The 22257-nt window shown below is 34.4% G+C and overlaps 1 protein-coding gene across 18 annotated transcripts in view; it reads right to left on the bottom strand.

Annotated features, from left to right (window-relative positions):
* The window catches only part of VPS13B (vacuolar protein sorting 13 homolog B), a 733580-nt gene that overhangs the window by 396386 nt on the left and 314937 nt on the right, over positions 1-22257 (bottom strand). For 14 of the 18 annotated variants that reach the window (XR_007401755.1, XR_004814450.2, XM_049093088.1 and 11 more), the window contains one exon: positions 19949-20096. The exons of 1 other annotated variant lie outside the window; for it this stretch is intronic. Coding sequence is in view for 15 of the 17 variants with exons in the window: in XM_049093088.1 (XP_048949045.1) it covers positions 19949-20096 (148 nt within the window). In the remaining 2 variants the exon portion in view is untranslated. The remainder of the gene's footprint in view (positions 1-19948; positions 20097-22257) is intronic. 3 more of the 18 variants (XM_049093087.1, XM_035714485.2, XM_049093094.1) reach the window with 1 other exon arrangement.

Genomic DNA, 22257 nt, shown 5'->3' with positions numbered 1-22257 from the left:
AACATCAAGAATTTTTAAGTTGGAAGAGGCGGTCTCTTGCGTATAGTCACAGGTTTTGACAAGGCTAGTATTGTTTTTCACATATCTTACACTCAGAACTAAGTTTCAACTGATTGTTATTCAAAATGCACCTCTAAAATAATGAAGCGGGTTTCTCTGTAGTTCTGTAAAACTGGTGTTGTTACTTAGTGTTTGTCCTTCATAAATACCTTCACACCACTTCACCTTCTGAAGTAAAGTCTTAATGTGAACTTTGATCTGTACAGTTTTAAGAGTTCAGAAAGAAACTAAACAAACTAACCAGGAGATTATAGAAAAATAAGTGAGAAAAATTTTCTCAGATCACTACTAGAATTTGAATGTTTCGCATTTATGTTTTGGGAAGTCAAAGGAGAAAACAGGAAAGAAAGGAAGGAAAGGAAGGTAGAAAGGGATTTCATCATAAACTCAAAAATTTTATTTAGTGTCCATTTACTATATACCAGGGTACTGCAGTAAGGGTTGAAAAATATGACACAATCTTTGTCCTCCAGGAGCTTACACTCTAGAGAGGAAATATAAATCTAAGTACAACAATTGTCAAAGAACACGATGAATGCTACGCTCTAAAATATTCTGCAAATTACAGAGACTGACTAATCTAATCAAGTACTGGCAAAGTCTTCATAGGGAAGGTAACATAGATTTGGGCTCAGGAAGAACTCTTAAAGAAAGAAGGAGGTATAGGTAGAGAGAACATGAAGAAAGACACAGAGGCACAAAGTGTACAGTAGAGTTTAGTGTGAAGTACACAGAATGGCAAATCAAACTGATAAACTAGAGATAGGACTGGAAAGGTAAGTTTAAGGTCTAGTTGTGAAGGGTCTTAAATAGCATGCTGAGGAAAACAAAGTTTATCTTGATGGTACTAATAAGATGGTAAAAATCTCTACACAAGGAAATGTAATAAAATTTGGTTTTAGAAGTGAAAATTCTGATATTAACACAGAACATATATCATTGTAACATACGGATATATTATTGGGAGAGACAGTGAAAAGAGAAGACCATTAGGAGCTATTTTGCTTACCCTCAATATTGCTTATTTTATTTGATTGCTTATATAGAAGTTATAAATTGATTATCACTCTAGAATATCATCTGGATATTAACTTAAATTAATGAAATGTGTTTATTTGATCTGCATTTGACATTTTGCTTTTAAGTGTATAGCAGGAAAAAAAAGTTATCTTTGGCTAATTTGAGGGTCCTGTACTCCAAAGGACAACTCCAGGCCTAAAAATTTCATTATTCTTTTGTCTAATGATTTAAATCAGCATATATAATTGCAACCATTTTAAGTATCCACTGAGCGTATAATTTTAAGTATTTGTTGAAAGTATCATTTAAGTTGCATTTCTTCAATTTTGTTTTAAATACTCAAAGACAAAGACAGAAAGATTAACTGAGGTTCCCGCTTCTAAAGATCCCTCCAAGCATTTCACCTTCCTTGCCTGAGAGAAAGGATGACGCCACAGAACCCAGAAAACAAGAGTCAAATTCTTTCCTCAGTATGATCCCCATAGAACTCTGACACAACTCTGGGTGACCCTGGACTGACTTTGTATTACTTACTTCTTTAGTCGAGTATAACTGAGGACCACAGCTAAGTTCTGTTTCTCTGCTACAGGAAAATAAAGTTATATTTTGCACACTTGATTACAGAACAGAGAACTATGCCTGATACATAAATTTATTACACAATTGGAATAATCAATAACCAACCAACCTGAGTGATCCTGAAAAGACTGCCAATTAACTCCATCCTACAGTCCCAGGGTTAATTCTTTCATGCCCTTTATCTCCATTAATCTCCATTTACATCGGCCAACAGAAAGCCCAAAACTCTAAAAACATTCCTTATGACCCAGACCCTCATCACCAAAGACTTTTTTTTTTAAGATTTTATTTATTCATTCATGACAGACAGAGAGAGAGAGGCAGAGACACAGGCAGAGGGAGAAGCAGGCTCCATGCAGGAAGCCCAACGTGGGACTCAATCCTGGGTCTTCAGGATCACACCCTGGGCCGAAGGCAGACACTGTACCGCTGAGTCACCCAGGGATTCTCCACACCAAAGACTTCTGTATAACCCCATCAGATGCCATCTCTCACTTTAAAACACTGAAATCTCTTCTGCTCTCCCCCCAGGAACTCACAATATATCATTAGCAAAATCTCCTATATGTTCCTAAAACTTCTCTGAACTTACTCTCCATCTTCTTTTCACAAAATCTAAGGACAGTGCTTTCTATGAAGTCCTCTTAATTAGCTGATGTTTTCTCTGTCATACCCAACATAGAATTGGGCCCAAGAGTGAGTTCAATTGTTTCCCTGATTCTCACTGCCACTTCCAGTCTATTTTTGTAATTCCTCCTTAAAAAAACCCTTGCTTTGGATTTCACATCATCCAACCATACACCTATCACCACTCCTTCTTATTGCAATAATCTGTATGATCCTGAGGTCAGCACCCTTGCTCCTTCATTCTTTGAAGATTTTAGCTCCAGGATCATTGTCATTCTTTGTGTCAGAGACAAAAGTCCTTATTAAACAGTCCACCTGTTCCCATGTATTACTTAGTCTGCAGCTAGGCAAGCCCATGTGAACGATTCTGACCAATAAATAACATACAACCCAAAGTTAGTGGTACCTCTCTAAGCTTTATAGGCAATGACGAGCAAGTGTGCTTTTCTCACGTCTCTCATCTGCTGGCTGAATGCAGAACATCCAGAAGATACAGTGTGGCTAAATGGCAGATGCCTGAGTCACCACTTGGAAAGGGCTAAGACACTTACGAACACAACAATGTACTTTCCCTGAATATGAAATCAATTCTATTGTGTCAAGACACTGAGATTTTTGTGGTTGTTTTTTAGAGCAAGTGGAAAACTCTGACTAATAGATCCTATTAGAAGAAACTGAAACATTTGATCATTGCCACCTTTGTGACACGTTTTCTTAATTCCCTCTCGACACCACTGTCTCTATGTTCTCTTCCTACCTCACCAGCAGTTTTCTTAGTTTTCCTGCAAGTTCTTCATTTTCCAGACCTCTAAATGTTGCAATGTCCTAGGATTCAGTCTTTGGACCATTACTCTTCTCTACAAAACATTCTCTTCTTAGAGGAACTCAATGTCATGGCTTTAAGTATCCTCTACATGGTGACAACTCCCAGGAAACAGTCTTGATCTAGCCTCTAAACTCCAGACTCTATCCAACTGTCCACTCAACATCTGTATTCAGATATTTCATAGACATTTCAAACTTAACATGTCCAAAGCAAAACTCTTGAGTCTCCCTCTGTCCCCACACCTTTGCTTTTACATCCCTTCAAGTCTCAGAAAATAGCAAATCCACCCTTCCAGTTGCTCAGGTGAGAACGACTGACCCTTTTCTCTCTCACACACACTATACATCCAGACAATTGGCATAATTTTACTGGCTCCATCACAAAATGTACCATGAATTTAAAAATTGACCTTACCTCCTCTAGTGATACCATCGCTACCCAAGTCACCATGATTACAGGCACACACTATGGCAACAAGCCACAGGTCATCAGGTCTACCTTTTTTTATACCTTCGACTCTATAGTTTATTCTCGACACAGCATCCAAAGTGATACTATTAAAATAGCCAAAAAAGAGTCATATCACTTCTCTAATGAACGCCCTTCTATGGCATCCTGTATTACTCACTTTTACTAGACTAAATCCTTATAACTTATAAGTCCCTACAGCACTTCTTCCCCATTGTCTTTTTTTACTTCCTCTGCCATCCCTCTTCCCAGCTCTCTGCTCCAGCCTGGTTGTCCTCCTTGTTTTTCCTTGAACATAAGAATACTGGCAAAAATACTGGGTTAAGGAACACAGCAGAAGAGGTGCAATGTTCCCACCACCTTTCTCTCAATCCCGCTTTCCTCAAGTCTATAGGAAATTTCAGAAGGATCTAGGGAATTTCAGCACAGCAAGAATAAAGGCAAACCGATACCAGTCTGTGAATCTTATTATAGAGCTATTCTTCCATTCTGTTAGTGTGGCTTGGAAAACACTTGAAAATGAGATAAAGGAAAATGCTGTCCTCTTCCTAAACTTACGAGCTATGGAAAAGTTAAGAGTTCAATTCAGTAAGCACAGTTGAGTACTTTATTTACACTGGGACATAAAGGAACAAAGATGTAGAAGACTGAAGTTGTGCTTCTGAAGAGCTTACTCCTGAAAAAGAGAAATGAATGGGTAACAGACTTATCAAATGGATTGATAGCACAGAGCTATTTGAGAAAATTTTATTATTGAGCTCACTTCAGCAGAATATATACTAGAAAATTTTATTAACATGTAGGAGGTGCAATAATTATAGTAGAGAATCATTATCTTATAATGATCTTAGACTGTTCTAAATCACCTATGTATAGCCCATGGAAAAGAAACTATTGCTCATTTATAATCTCAATAATGATTTTGGTGTCACTAGAAAGAAATACAATATATCTCTTGCAAAAGAAAAAAAAAAGGCCAAATTTTCAGGTTCATAAATAACCTAAATCTGTATTTTTTTTGCCATTTCCATGGCTACCAACCTGCCAAAAATCTTCATCTTTATAAAGAAGGGTAACTCATTTCTGGAAAGGATGTCCCTCCTTCCATCCCATCCTAGACTACTCTGAAATCTAGGGTATTATTCAAGAATAAATAGTATCTTAGACAGAAAATCAAAGTTCCACATCTGGTTATCAAAGCTAGTCATGCCTCTCTGAATCTATTTTCCAGTACATTTGCTGAAGAATCTCCACTCCAACTGATGTCTTCCTCCTGTTGTTCCCAACCAAGTGAACTGCTCCCTCCAAATTATGCAAATCCAATCTATTTAAGACCCACCTCAAGTTGTATCTCCCTGATGAAAACTTTTACAATTCTTAATTATGGTTCTTTTCCCTAGTTTTATCTCAGTTTTATAAAGTCTACCACATTGCATATCATTGTTCTTCTTTCCTGTTAGAACCTGAGGTTTATGAGAGCAAGAGCCATGTCACCTACTAATTTCAATTTTCCAAAGTACTTAACACACAGTTAAGAACATGGTAGTAACTCAAATTATATTTACTGATTACCTGACTAAAAATAACATCTATTGTCAATATCCTAGATATACCTGGACTGCTGTTATCAGTATTCAGCATTTTAAAACATACCTCAATTTGTGATGTAGTGGGAAAATCCTGAAAGATTATGTGTACCAATTTAAAATGTACTACAAGCTGCTATTTCTCCTGAGTAATTGAAAAATATCCTTGGAAAATCTGGGAACAGACATGAAAAGTTATAGGGCACCAATATAAATTAATTAAAGAACTGAGGGCAAAAAAGTTTAAGGAATGTGATATTTAAGCCCCTAAATAAAAATTAAAAGAGAGAAAAAGGTGTTATTGATTTGTACAACAATTATTTACTAAATATTTGCTCAATTCCAGAAACAGATGTTAGGTTCTGGGAGGAAAGAAACAAATCTTGGGGGAAAAAGTTTCTTCAAAGAAGAGTGTCAGGAAAACTGGACACCACATGCAAAAGAATGACATTGGACCCCTGTCTTATACCATAGACAAAAACTAACTCAAATGGATTAAAGACTTAAACCTAAGACCTGAACCATAAAAGAAAGGCAATGAGCTCTGAGACACTGATCTTGGCAATGATTTTTTTGAAGCTGACACCAATGCAAAGGCAAAAAAAGCAAAAATAAATTACTTGGGGCTACATCACACTAAAATGCTTTTGTACAAAAGAAAACCAGTGACAAAATAAAAAGGCAAATTACTGAACAGGAGAAAATATCTGTAAATCATTATCTGATAAGGGGTTAATATCTAAAATATATAAAGAACTCGTATAACTCAATTGCAAAAAACAAACATTCTGATTAAAAAACAGAAGATCAAAATAGATATTTTCCAAAGAAGATATACAGATAGCCCACAGGTACATAAAAGATGCTCAAAATCAGTAATCATCAGGGAAATGCAAATCAAAACAAAAATAACATTACCTCACACCTGTGAGAATGGCTATTATCAAAATGACAAGAGAAAACAAGTGCCAGCAAGGATGTGGAGAAAAGGTGGGATTGTAAATTGGTGCAGCCATTATGGAAAATAGTACACAGGTTCCTTTAAATACTAAAAACAGAACTACCATATCTACCAATTCTACTTTTGGGTATTTATCTAAAGAAAATGAAAATGCTAACTGGAACAGATATATGCACCTTTATGTTCACTGCAGTATTATTTACACTAGCCAAGATGTAAAAATAACCTTAAGTGTCTGCTTTTAGATGAATGGAAAAAGTAAATGAAGTTAACACACATATTATATTTATTACTATATTATTATTAATATATAATTATTATATTAATATATAATACATGCATACCTATAATGGAATATTATTCAGCCATATAAAAAGAAGAAAATCTTGCCATTTGCGATAGCAGAGTTGGACCTCGAGAGCAGTATGCTAAATGAAATAAATCAGACAGAGAAAGACAAATACCATATGATCTCACTTTGATGTGAAATCTAAAAATAAAACAAAACAAAACCAAAACCAAGCTCATAGATACACAGAACAAGCTGGTAGTTGCCAGAGGAAAGGGGTGGGTGAAATGGGTGAAAGGAGTAAAGAGGCACAAACTTCCAGTATAAAATAAGTAAGTCTTGGGGATGTAATGTACCAAATGGTGACGACTATAGTTAATACTACATTGCATATTTGATAGTCTCTTAAGTAAATCTTAAAAGTTCTGATCATAAGAAAAAAAGGTTTTGGTAACTATGCATAGTGATGGATATTAACTAGCCCGATTGTGATCATCTCACAAGGTATAGGTATATTGAATTGTTATGCTATACACCTGAAATTAATGTAACATATGTCAATTATACCTGAATTCTTTTAAAGTGAGCAAGTCAGATACAGTCCTTGATATACATTCTAGACAAGAGGGAAAAAAAGAATGGAAAACTATAAAACTATAATGGGCATTATGAGGGCAGAAAACAGGAGGTAAGATAGGGAATCTTAGGGGAGTGGCACAGACTTATTTGAGAAAGACTGAAGAGGGAAGATTTCTTTACTAAAAGGGTAACATTTAAACTAACTTAGAGCATGAGAAGTACGTAACTATGAGAAGAGCCTTGGCCTTTTGCCTCACTGAATCTGAGAAAGCAAAGTGGGTCACACTGGAGCCATCTGAGGAACTGTGGCCAGGGTTCTCATCCTTGCGTCATCTGCTCAAACCGGCATGGTCGATGCAGAAATATGGCCTCCATTCTGCCATTTTTTCCATCAGTTTGCAAGCAGATATAGGCTTGAGTTCATTGGATTAAGTGAACATCCTTGAATGGGTCATCCAAGAGACAAGAGTTTCACTGAAGATATCCAAAATACCTACCTTAGTGCTAACTCACTGTACATAAAATAAAAACACTTCAATTATGAGTGATTTAATGTGAAAAAAAATGAAAACAGTACATGCAAAAGATCCCACACAAGAAAAAGCATGGAATGTTTGAAGAAATGAAAGATCAATGTAAATGACAAATGATGAATGGAAGAACCTAACAGAAACTCATTCAGGTCAAACTTTGTAGGCTATGGTAACAAGCTTAGGTTTTACCTTAAATGTAGTAAGAAGTTACTGAGGGGTCTTAAGCAGGAAATAAGATGATCCAATTTAGATTTTTAATAAGATGTTTCTTGCTGTCATCTGAACAATAGATTAGAGTAACTGAGAACAGATGATGAGATAATTTGGAAATAACACAAGTGAGATTATTTTGGAGATCCTTACATTATTCTGTACAAGAAATTATGTATCTCTGATTGGAGATGCAGCATATAAACAGAATGGACAGGAAAAAAGTCACTATGAATCCAAGGTTTCATCCTTTGAGTAACACAGTCAGTGGTGGGGTGGGGGGGAGGTACAGAGTTGGTACAGATTTGACACTTTACACTTGAGTGGCCTGAAAGCTATCTATTTTTTTAAGATTTATTTATTTATTTTAGAGACAGAGTGAGCAGGGGGAGGGACAGAGGGAGAAAGAGAATCTGAAGCAGACTCCCCGCTGAGTGTGACCCTAAGGCAGGGCTCAGTTTCAGGATTCTCAGATCATGACCTGAGTCTTGAAACCAAGAATCGATCCTTAATCAACTGAGCCACCCAAGGGCCCCTTAGGTAGCCTGTAAGATACTAAAACAGAGATGTAGACCACTGGTTATGAGGAAAGAAAGAAAGGAAGGAAGGAAAAAAGGGAAAGAGGGAGGATGGAAAAAGAGAGAGGGAAATAGAAAGAGGAAGGAAGGCAGGTAGGCAGGGTGAACTGGTGTAACAAAGCAACTTATTGAAAACAAATGTAAGATAAATCATCAGTGTGAAGCAAGTTTTATTATGTAAGCATGAATGGAAATACTGGGTTTTAAGGTAAACTATAAGATTATTAATATCAAACAGAAAAGAAAACTAAAATTACATTGCAAGGTCAAGAACTAATAGATAAAACAATAAGCTTCACCTTGCTTAGAGCATATACCTTTCCTTTCAAAATGCAAACATAAAAAAATGTGATACTTACTTTCTATCTGAATGTGTCTTATCACTTTAGAAAACTTCCACATATCTTACTTTAAGTCTTATAACAACACTTAAATCTGTGAGCTATTGTGGGTACACTTATTACCATATTATAAATGAAGAAAATGGAGGTGTATGAGGTTAGCTTGACATGGGAGTGGGGATAAGATCAAAAGGATTTTTTGGTCCCCAGTCTACTGGTTTTTCCACCATACCTTCCTACTGTGATCTGTATCTTACACTGATCATTGTTTTTGGCAACTTGGCAACATAAATGTAAGTAACTTGAAGAAAAAGGGACTTCTATATAGTAATACTATTTTTAAGTTTCTAAAGTTTAGATAGTATATAAAGCTTTAAGCAACTTGCCATAGAAACTGCAATAATGCTCGAGCCTTTTCATCAAAATACAAACTACATTCGATACTATCACTCTTGAAAGCCCCTTGGGAAATAATGGCTTTTTGGAATCTGCAAGTCAGCGTGACATGGCATGCGAAATTGCATCTCATGCTGAGCCAACCAGGAAAATATATGTCATCACTATGTGACATTCAGAATTTCATCTGGAAACTATAATCTTGTTCTGACTGCTAAAAGGGGGAGAAGAAGACTGCATACAAAATAATTTGGTTGAATTTTTGCTGAATTCTTGCCAGTTCATGTAAAAAAACTAAAATAACTTACTTATTTCCAAAGAAGAACTATATATTCAAAACCTTTCAATGTACTTATTAACATCACAATGTTTTCTCAAAGAACTTTAAAATTTACTGACATATTTTTGGAATCTTGCAACTCAAATTAATGAATCACTAGAAAAACATCTATATAATGAAACAAAGTTGCAAAATTAATAAACTATGCAAAGCAGAACAATGAAAACAATTCATAATTCCTCTCCCCCAAATGAATGAGCTCTGGATCAAGAAACACACAAAAAAACATTGTAGGCTGCAATCTGTTTTATGTATCCTGTATCTTACCAGTCTAGACTCTCCTGGGCTCCTAATTCTTGTATGCAATACCTTCATAAACCAGTTACCTTATTCCTATTAAAACAGATACCTGTAAATGTGATTTAGTGGTACATAATCAACATTTTGTGTTTTAAATTTGTTGTAACTAACAGTAAAATAAAAAATTAGTAGATATAAGCTGGAATGGCTGACTAACTCACAAATTATTCCCAGGAGCCATGTTTCTGCTAGCCCTCCATTTCCTGGTATCACATCTCATGACAATAAACACAGAGGGGACTGTCACTAGTCTGATCATAGTACCTAACCTCCCTAGTCACAGTGATTGTCTAAGATTATGCACATGATCCAAGGGAGGCCAAAAAAATCCTTGTCAGGTATGTTTTCAACAGATACTAGACAAGATATTTCTCTTTGATGACAGAGAAGTACATGAGTCCAGAGGAACACAGCCATGTACACTGCTAAGTCAAGAAACCTATATTCAATAAAAGAAAGTTAAGCCAACAGGGGAAAAAAAAAAACAAACAGTCCTGAAGGTATGAAGTCTTTGTTTCTAAGTCATTTCAAAGAAAAGAGTTATCTTTGCTTTGCTTTTTTTACCATTTCAAAGAAAAGAGTTATCTTTGCTTTTGCATTTCTTACCATATTTTCTAAACAAAATATCCCTGTTTTTTCAAATTTAAAATAATTTTGTTTCTGTCTTTTGCAATTAGGGAGCCCTTTCTAATTTAGAAATGTGTTTTCCCTAGTAAAGGACTCACTTATCAATTAGGAAAAACTGGCAATTTTTAAATTTTTAAAAATTTTAATTTAAAATTCAATTTAGTTAACATATAGTGTATTATTAGTTTCAGGGGTAGAATTCAATGATTCATCAGTTGCATGTAACACCCTGTGCTCATTACATCAAGTGCCCTCCTTAACGCCCATCACCCAGTTACCCCATCCCCCCAACCACCTCCCTTCCAGCCACCCTCAATTAGTTCCCTATAGTTAAAAGAGTCTCTTATGGTTTGCCCTCCTCTCTGTTTTTATCTTATTTTATTTTTCCTTCCTTTCCCCATGTGTACCTGCTCAGCCCTCCTAATATCATTACATAGCCCACATAAGCTCCAAAATGCCCAAGCATACCATATTCAAACATATGGATTAAAGATATCACTAATTTATTTAAAAGAAAAAGGCAATATCTTTCCATTAATTTGGAAGAATATAGTATTGCTACAAAGAAGATGGAAATTTACTTGCCTGATGTCAACAAAGCCCTTTGATAAAATGGATAAGACTGAAAAATAAGTGTCTTCAGTGCATCAATGATGCCCTTTCCCATCCTGGATATAATGTATCTCAGTGAGGTGACTCTTCAGTGTCAGCCACTAAAATCAATTACTCAATAAACTGAATTAAGAACTAAACCTTTAAGTTTCTATGACATAGTATTAAATTTTATTTTGAAAAAAACATAAATTTTAGTCTCACTGAAATATTATTGATATATTAAAACTATCAAAATAAAAACATTTAAATGTTAATAAAATTATCTTGCATGCTTTACAGCATATTGCTATAAAGTGATACATATATTTAATGCACAAATCAGTAAATAGTATCCTACAGATGCTCAAAGATTTTTACTGATAGGAATGCACCGACAAAAAAGGTGGAAGGCTTCTAAAGATGAATTATTTTCAATTAGCTTCTGTTCTCTGTACTTGTTTTAATTCATTATCTGTTTAGTAATGCTTTTAACAAAACATGAATGAGCCTGCTTCAGATGTGTTCAAGGAATTCAAAAACATTGGTTCTGTGGGGTTTCCTCTTTGTCTTGATCCAGGTTTGGAGTGGACATTTAAAAGAGGAAGGAGTGAGGTAGTGATGACAGTAGTTGAAATAAAATAATTCCAACAACAACAAAAAAATAATTCCAACAGAATGTAGAATTTAAAAGTAATTTCTCAGCATTAAAATAATTTACCTTCTAAAGCCATCTCCATTGACAAAATTCAGTAGTCTATATTCTACTTTTAAAGGAAAAATCAGAGTAAAACTTGAACATATTAAAAGAAACCATACCTAAATATAACTTCTGCTTTATAGTCCTAGAGAAATAAAAAGTGAGCCAAGGAAGTAGTAGAACAAAACTTTTTTTCACTTAAATATGAAATAATTATTAATCTAATTTTCAAGAATTAAAGTTCGAAGAGAAAAAGACATTATGTGCATGCAATACAAATTTTAATATATTTAAAAATAAAAATCAATAAACCTAGTTTGCTTAACAAACTAAACATGTTCTTGGAATTAATAAACAAACACTAATTAAAAGACATTCTGCCTTGGGACGCCTGGGTGGCTCAGCAGTTGAGTGTCTCCCTTCAGCTCAGGATTACATCCTTGGGTCCTGGGATCGAGTCCCACATCAGGCTCCAGCATGGAGCTTGCTTCTCCTCCCTCTGCCTATGTCTCTGCCTCTCACTGTGTCTATCATAAATAAATAAATAAAATCTTTAAAAAAAAAAAAAAGACTATCTGCCAGACATACTACTACAAGACACCCTAAAGAAGTATAAATCACATTTCTTTATGAACTGATGATTTACTTGAGGGGTCCTCATGTGAAAACTAGCAATGCAAGAAATTCAGGTATGCAGTAGTATCAAATGAGTAGTGTAATTGCCAGGTAGGTCTATAAAAGAGTATCATCAAATGATGAGTGGATATTTTATGAAACATTAAAAAATTCAAAATGTTAAAAATACTTTAAAGCTCCAAACACCTAGACTACTATGGCTGATACAACAAATCATCATATGGCACCTGATGAAATTCTTTAGAAAGATAAGCTTAGAAAGTAATTTAGTCAAAATTTGAATCGTAAATATTTTTTTAAATTTTTTTTTAAATTTTTATTTATTTATGATAGTCACATAGAGAGAGAGAGAGAGAGAGAGAGGCAGAGACATAGGCAGAGGGAGAAGCAGGCTCCATGCACCGGGAGCCCGATGTGGGATTCGATCCCGGGTCTCCAGGATCGCGCCCTGGGCCAAAGGCAGGCGCTAAACCGCTGCGCCACCCAGGGATCCCCTTGAATTGTAAATATTATGTTAAGTTATACAGATGGTTAATATTTTTCCTCATAAATTCTAGGTTTAGAAATAAAAATAATTGTTCTTACGAAGCACAAAGGGAAGAAGCAATTTAGTAAATGTATGTTTTCCTTTCTTTATGTTCTCTGGTTACTTTCTGGATGGTATTTCCAAGTTTTTAAGATTTTTGATGTACTTCATTAGATATAACTTCATTTTATCTTAAACCTTTTTCTATTCCAAAAGGGGAGAATATACTTTAAGCCATATTTTATCCCTGAGAGAACAAAATCAACTGCATATTATACAATATTTTCCAATGCTTTAACATTTGCCAATGAAATTGGATATCTAATTAATCACAAAGGGATGGAATTTTATGCTAAACTACATGATTAAAGTAAGCAACTTCTAATATACACAAGTCCACAAAAAAAAAATTATTTCTTGTACATTAATTACTACTTCCGCCCTATAACTAGGAACATACCTACTCAATATTCTAGTTTAATCAAATTAAGGATGATTAAAACATTGTTAGATAAATAACTGCATTGGTGTGAACCATTTTACTTATAATGCACAGTTCTTAAAATTAGACTCCAAAATACATCAGCAGTGCCTTCAGGAGCAAATATTACTAGCAAAAATTGAAAATCTCACCACTTCAAAGCATCCTACAAGTTATACTGCCTGTGGAAAAAATGATTTTTTTTTTTTTTGTAATTTCAAACTTGGAGTAATGTTATTAAATGGATACAAAAAAGAAAAGAAGGTAAAGTGTAATGTTTTGTTTTCTTAGAAGGAATACATTTCTTGTATGTGTACAAAGCAGGGTCTTACCTTGAAAAACTTATACATTTCTCCTTCTTTTATATTCTCTGAAACAGGGCAAGGAAAATAATACTTATCCTATATATCCCTTGTTTGTGGAAAGAAAATTAACTAAATTGACCTATAGGTACTCTTATCTTACCTCTCTCAGAGGGAGAGGCAATTCGGTTAAGTCCTACATCTGTTGATAAGATCTTATATTTTGCTTCAAATTTATCTGTGATCTCACTGTATAAATTATGCCCAACTTTCCTGTATCTCCAATTCTTCCTTCTTTACTCGTTACCTCTCTATACACATACCCAAGTGTCTGTGCAGACGAATGTCTGGAAAGTGGTATACATAGTGGCTGTTCCAATTCCTGTCCACTTCCTAATAACTAAAGCTCCTCTGGCCAACTGAAGTATTTCTGACTCATTGTTCTTAATGAGTCTACAGCATACTAGGCAGTTACCCACCCTCATCTTAAAGTGCTTTTCAATTTTGTCATATATATGTCATATCTACACATGTATACATATGTATGTATACACCCATGTTCCCTAATTCTCAGAATGATGCTTCTCAATCTCTCCATTGGCTCATTCTCCTTACTCTTTAAAGAAAAAGTTGCTCAGAATTTAATTTTGGGCTTTCTTCTCATTTTGCTGCATGTGGTTTCCCAGGGAGATCATGCACTCTGTGGCTTTGACTGTGTAAGATCCCTATATGTTAATGATTCCTAAGCCTCTAGCTCTCCTTGTAAAAAACCTAAGCAACATCTCAAACATGAGAACATTTTTATCAGCTTTGTTTTCTGATAGTCTCACTTAACGGAAAATATTTTCTACATTTCTCCCCAAACTCCAGCTTATGACACTTCATCTTAAGTTACTGGGACAGAGTAAATAACCTGTAATAAGCTAAATAACTTGTACAATCTACTCTTTTTTTCTTAGGATTCAAACTTTCTGGTCACACACATGGGCCTTAAAAAATACAGACTATATTCCTGAATCTATACAGCCCTGGATATGATCACATATATCAAACATGACTAGTTTCTGGCCAAGAGTATATAAACAAAAGTGAATAATACAACTTATATATACTTTTCAAAGAGGTAAGGTGTTGTTCTCTTCTTGTTACTCATTCCTGCTCACCGAAATGCAGACATGATGAACTCTTGAAGCCTCCATTGTGGACCACTTATCAAGCCTGGTAACAGAGGCCACACATAGTAGAATAAGAAATTACCTGACTTTATAGAGAGTTATATGACCTTGGAGTGTTTATCATTAAGCTTTCACAGGAGGACAAAATTCAATCTTACTTAAACTACTGTTATTAAGAGATTTCTGGTATTTTCAGCCAAGATTAACTCAACACTAATTATTACAACCACATTACTGAACTAATGCTTAATTTAAAAATACTGTATTTTGAAATGAGGTCAGAAAAAATGTAATTAGAGATATTTAACCTAATAACCTAACTTCATTGTCAAAAAAAAGAATCTTCAAAAAGAAATCTGAAAACGGTTATCTGTAGTATAAACAAAGTGTTTTTAAAATTTCATGATTTTTCATATTTAATTTGCTTTGAGAAAATAAGCTAGAATTTCCATATGCCTGACAAGAAATGTAAGCATCTGAAACATCATAAATTTTTTATTTTTTAAAATGCAGTTCTGATCCTGCGATATATTTAAACTTACACATTAGGGAAGAAAAAAATGTGTCAGAAGTAGTGTTTCATTCTGAGTGTCATCCAGGAATTTAACTGCAACACTTAGTGACACCCAAATAAGGGTGCCAAAACATTCCATGCTAATTACAGAGGTTTAGTTGTTTCCCAGTATATCTTTATTCGTAGCTCTGATGTAAAATTCTTCACTATTTTAGCCACATGGGGCAGGACTGAAAATTTAGAAACCTCCCTTGACAGAAGAGAATGCTCTGAAGTTGGCTGGTTATATATTGGATATTAGAGGGCAGACAGCAGATGACAGATTTTGCATAGACCTGACTTTTATGGCTGGTTATGCTATTAAGAAATGAAAGAAGGCAACTAATAACCACAGAATCACTACCATAACCTGGAACTTTATTTGTGTGTGTGTGTGTATGTGTGTGTGTGTGAGAGAGAGATAATCTCCCACAGGTGCATTAATACACTAAGGTCACCAAGGTGCTATTTAATTTTCAAGTGTTATTCTCCATAATTTCCTAAACAGCAAAGCACCTCATATAGCACCAGGAAAAAAATCTGTCATGTGGAATCTGAAGAACCGAAAAAAACAGTACTCAAATTGAGAAAGGTTTTTTAAAAAAGGATGAAATAATTTAACCTATTATTCTTTCTTGGTAAATCAAGGAACAATGTAAACATTTATATTGAGAGATTTGTTTTTATTTATAGCGATTCAACACTTCCATACAACACCCAGTACTCATCACAAGTGCCCTCCTTAATCCTCATTACCTATTCCATTGACTGATGAACAGGATATCATATACACATAAAATGGCACATTACTCAGCCATAAAAAATAACGAAATTTGCCATTTGTAACAACATGGATGGAGGTAGTATTATGCTAAGCAAAATAAATCAGTCAGAGAAAGACAAATGCCACATGATTTCACTCATGTGAAATTTAAGAAACAAAGCAAATGAGGAAAAAAAAAAAAAAAAAACTTTCCAAGAAACAAACTCTTAACTATAGAGAAGAAACCAACAGCTACCAGTGGGATGTGTGACATACATAATCTGGAACTTTAAAAAGAAGTCTCACAAAATTTGTTTTCACTACATATTTTTTAACTTTGGATAAGTTGCTTGACCTCTTTATGAATCAATCTCCATAATTATAAAATGAGGGGTTGGATTGGATAATTTATTCCAAAATACATATATAATCCCATATGATTTTTCTAAATGTATCTGTATGGCTCCCTCCTTTGCTGGCTTCAAGTATCTAGTCAAACTTTCCGTGATATCTACTCTGACTACCCAAATTAATTGCCATCCCACAGTCCACTAACATTCTATAGACTTTTTTTTTCCTATTTATTCCCTTTGTGCTTCATTTTGGCAAGTTTCTATTGCTAGGTCTTCAAGGTCAATTTCTTCTTCTGCAATGTCTGGTCTAGTGCTAATTCTAACCAAGCACTTTCTCCCTTCATGTATATTTTTCAACTCTAGAGTTGGGTTTAGTTCTTTATTATATCTTCCATTTCCTTCCAAAATGTACTAATCTTTCCTTAAATATCTAATTCTATCATTTACACCATTTCTTAAATTTATTTCTATTGGCTTATTTTTCTCCTAGTCAAAGATTCCTACTTCTTTGCATTTCTATTGGTTTTTGATTGAATGCTTGACATTGTGATTTTAAGTTGTTACATGTCTGGATCTTCTTATATTCTTAATAATGTTGGGCTTCATTTTGCCAGCATTTAACTTACTCATTGTTTTTTCCTGTTTTAGAGGCTTTTTAAAACTTGTTTAAGGTGAGTCTAAGGCAGCCTTTACATTTTTTATCATTAGCTCCACTATAGAGGCATGGCTTTTCTGAGATCTCTATTGAATGTTCTGAATAATCAACAGGATTGTATACTATGACAATAGGAACCTGAATGCCTTCCAGCCTTGTGTGAGCTCTGAGAACATTCAGATCAAAGTTCCTAGACCAACCTTTGCCAACCATTAGAGTCTCATCCTATGCATGCGTGTCTTACTATTTAACAAACTCTATGAGAACACTATTGCTGATTTCTGGAGCTCTTTGGCTATACAGCTTTCTCTTTCTAGAATTTTATGCCATGATTTGCAGTCATCTCCACCACCTACGACTTCAGTTACTCTATCTCCCTAAACTTCAATTCAGCAAGACACCTGAGCTCAGCTTAATATACTGCACCCATTCTGTGGTCTGGAATGTGCCTTTAGCCAGAAAGCCAGGCCAATCCTAGGGTCAACAGTTTTGTATCCTTTCTATGACGAATCACAGTCCTGTACTGCCTAGTGTCCAATGTCTAGAAACTTTTTTTTCTCCCATATATTTGGACAAGTTTCTTTGTTATTAATAGCAGGAATATAAGTCTAGACCCTATTACACCTTCATGGTCAGAGGCTAAAGTTCATTGTGATTTTATCTACTAAAATTTACATCATTAATTATCACAACTTAATTTATTATTATCTTAGTATAATATTTAAGAAGATAAATTGAAAAGACTTCTATTATTTTAACCATGTACTTACAGTGCTTTGGACTAGGGAAGTAATGTATAAACATGTAAGATAAAAATAACTACTATTTTTTAAAGAGCTATCATTTATGGAGCATCTTGCTTTTAAAAGTTTTCATGTCCATTACAGACATTTCATCAAGAATTCCAAATTAATTTTCATAACATTTCCAAAACATAAGATAAACAGCTGTCATAGCTTTTAGGAGCTTTCTTGTTTTCAAAAATAGACTCCCTAGGAGATTATTTAGAATTCTGGATAATATATTATCTTCATGTGAGACATGCTTTTATTCTGGCTTGGCCTACTCTATGTGCCTGAATCACTGAAATAGTGTTGTTCTGCTGTCAACACATTTCCAACCACCAAACATATGTTCTCCCTGTAGACAGCTATTTAACACTGGTTAATTGTGATTGGAGAGGAAGATGTCTGCTTCTTGTTGAATAATCACAAAGCAAAATCAAGTCCAGTGAGGTATCACCAAGCTTTGTCTTCATGTGCCAAAAATACTACCTAATTGTTGGGAATGAACTTAAGATTAAGACTGGCATTTAAGCTGAAAATATAAAAACTAATTTTAATAAGAATTTAGGCATAAATTAACACTGACACTTCTCCACTGTAAAATTCACTTGGAATATTTAAATGTGTATTTCATAATAATGTGAATATACTTAACAATAACTGAACTAGACAATTTAAAGGTTATAATGGTAATAGTAAAAAACAAACAAGATGTGTAAAGGCTACGAATGCACTACCGAATTTGTTACCACTTATGAGATGCAACATAAATAATGAGTAAAACAGTGATTAACTTCATTTAGAAGTAGATACAAAGGACTCATAAAACATTTTTTAAATTAAAATTGAAACAGGAACAGTACTCTACTTAAAAATAGAACAAAATTTTTTGAAACTTAATCCTAAGTAAAGAAAATGGTTAGTACAAAGGATTCGCAAGACAGCACTATCACCAAGGCTTCTAGAAAAGTAAAAATAGTGAACATTCAAAAAGATACACAAATCATAAAGAATAAATATCTATGGTCATAGTTTCTTTTTTTTTTTTAAGATTTTATTCATTTATTCATGAGAGACATACAGAGAGAGAGAGGCAAAGACACAGGCAGAGGGAGAAGCAGACTCCATGCAGGGAGCTGGACGTGGGACTCGATCCCCGGTCTCCAGGATCACACCCTGGGCCTCAGGTGTCGCTAAACCACTGCGCCACCAGGGCTGCCCTATGGTCATAGTTTCTATATAACCCTGTGTCATGTAATTTCATTTAAATCTTAAGCATTTTCCCTCACTTATATTTATCCTTTCTATCACCTATATTCATCCTTAACAATGACTTTAAATCAATTATCAAGTTTTAAAGAACAGGACTAAATAGTAAGTAGGAAGTCAGGTTATGTAGTTAATATGCCTACAAGATTAAATTTACTTTTATCACATGATTCTTTAGTAGATGGAAAAATATTTATGTTCAATATTTGCAGAGATAATCTAGCTGAGAAAGTGAGAGAAGGGAGAGGGAGAAAAATGAGATATTTTGTGTTTTCCAAGAATTCACTTTAAGAACAAACCCACTATTGTTAGAAAGTTCTCTATGGGTCTCTAGTGTTTTTGCAATTCTTAAAAGTAGAGGCAGTGAGTGCCTTTGTGCCCAGTTGTGTTTTCAAGGATATCTGTATAGCATATAGCCTCTAAAGACAGAGACATTGTCCTCCTTTTGAGCAAAGGGCAAGTTTGCTTACGGCCTTGCAAGTTGCAAATAGTGCCTCACTCCAGGGAAAATGGCAGGCATGCCTTCACCAATTACAAAAAGTTCAGGTTCCCTAAATTGAGGGTTCCTCTCCTCGTACATAATCCATTATTGTGTATAGGTATCATCTGATCTTCCTGATGCAACTCTGTGGGAATTAGGCTTAGGTCAGAGACACAAGAAAATGTTAATACTCTTGGTTACTGCTAATGCTGTAAGATATTAAAGTTCTTTCTCTCCATTCCAGGAGTCTCATGTCTCTTTAGCTGGCATTCATGAAACTGTAGCCCGGATAACTTGATAACTTATTATCTTAGAGATAGGGTAAAATCACAGACCTGTTAGAATTCTTGACACATACCTGTTATTGTTTTTGTTTTTATAGGGCTGCTGGCATATTCAGAGGCCTGATATGATTGCTGTTTTGCCAGGGGTGCACTTCCAACAGACACCTCATCCTCTTTCTTTCTGCTAATTGGTGTAACAAGAGGAACAGCTATGACAGGCTGCTAGAGAGAGGCAAAAGAAAACACTGATTTACTTTTTTAAGCAGTGAAGGGTAAACATGGCAACACTGAGCAAAGTCCCTCATAAGTGGTGTTGAAGCTTTATTATTTTAAATCAATCAATCAATATGTAGCTCCCTTGGTCCTTCCCTGCATCTTCATCTGTCTCTCTTATACACACAGATTCACACAGGGACACTTGATAGTTTCAGTGTGAAATTACAATTCTGTGTGAAAACTAAGACAGCTTGAAAATATATGGAATTTAAAATTTCAGTAAGAAGCATCAAGATAATATGGTAAGGGCAAATCAAAACTACAGTTAAATTTGAAAATTGTAATTACTAGAAAATAAAAAGTTATCCTTCTAAAAAAGATTATTTTTAAGGACATATTTCCATGAAGTGATTAATTACATGTTACAGTTCAACTTAATAAAGAATTGCTAAAATCTCTGTATTCTGTCTGACAAAGTGATACACACAGCATATTTAGAAAGCATAGAAAAGTATCCATAGTTAGAGAAAGCTGGAAAACATTATGATCCTATATTGAATGCATGAGTGCTGAACTGGACAATAAAGCAGCTGTTTCATCTTTATTCACTGAAATAAAGTCTGATCTTACTGTTGATGACGCCCAATACAATCTTGTCAGATTTTTGGCAAAAAAAGAAAAAAAAAGGTATTTTTTAAGTTTCCTGCAGGATCAAAGATCAATGTTGAACTGGGTGGAAAACAATCATCAAATGTTGGGTTTTAGCCACAAATTGAGAAGGAAATTGCAAGCTTGGGAAACAACAGATGATAACTATAATACAGCTGCATCAGATGGTAACTTTGGAGGGGCTGGTTGAGCTGCAATGCAGTCTATTGCTACTCTCAACAGCACAACAACCACACTTTTAAGGATCCAACTTTAAGCCTCACCCAACCTTTATTTTATTTAATATTACTTAGATTATAAATAAACATTTCAATCAGAACACAGGTACATTATCTAACTATGTAATATAATCAATCAAGTTATAAGATAGAGGGGAAAAAGGCAAATTATTTTACAAGTTGCTACTTAGGCTGAGTAAAAGAACAAGAAAGGTGATAATGAGGAAGTGGAAAGATTAAATATATTTGTGGGAAATATAATGCACAGTACCTGATTTTCATATTAAGAATTTAGTAAAAGTGATAATATTTATACAAACCTAAGTAGGAGATAGTATTTAAGACCTAAAAGAGAAATGTTCGACATATTGCTAAGTTTTGATGCATTTAAAATTCCTCAACTATAATTTATGGGAGTGGAGATGTCTGCTTAAAAACCCTTTCAGTTCTAGTATTTAGTGATTCCATAATCCCTTGAATTTCTTGGCCATCACTTATAATTCTGAAATATGACAAAGTATTACAAAAAATTACAACCATGTTCAGATTCAAATTAATATATTAGAGAAAAATTATGTTCTATACAGTATAATATTTAATTCAAGAAAAACAGCTGAAAGATGAGATTCATAAAAGCCATAATACTAGTAATACCTAAAAACAAACAAAAATCCTTCGTTTTGGTGGCTGAAACTGGGGGCATTTTCACATAGGCAAGGATACATTACAAGCTCTAACAAAACTCTTCCTAACAATACAGCAGGCTCTGATAGTTCTCCAGAACTGTATTCCAAATACATACAATAGTGTCCAAAAGACTCTCCATAGATATTTGCTGAGTGATTGCTAATATAGGTACTACATGTCAGGCATGAAGAGATACTGAATACAGAGTAAGATGATTGGATTTCCTCCACATTTCTGGAAATACAGCTATCCCAGTCAAAAATATCAAGATAAACAATATTTATTTTTAGGAACATTCCATTGTTCTACTAATATTCTTCTACTTCTGGTACCAGATATTCCCTCAAATATCAGTTGTGTCCTAGCCTCAGATTTCTCCTATCCTTGATGCATCAATATCCCATGATTCCAAAATACCTAAAAGCTTTTACTGTTCTTCCTATAAAATTCTTCCTCTTTAATAAATGTAAAAATATATGAAATTATAAAGAATTAAAACAACATCCACATTCCCATTATATCTAATAATTACTGGCTGTTTACATTGTTATCATATTTCCTTTTTTTTTTTTTTTTAAGAGACCAGTGAAATG

This window comes from Canis lupus, chromosome 13 (assembly GCF_003254725.2).
Source record: "Canis lupus dingo isolate Sandy chromosome 13, ASM325472v2, whole genome shotgun sequence".
Taxonomy (NCBI): Eukaryota; Metazoa; Chordata; class Mammalia; order Carnivora; family Canidae; genus Canis; species Canis lupus.
Note: the sequence above shows the minus strand (reverse complement) of the source record. Positions and strands in the feature narration are given on the sequence as shown.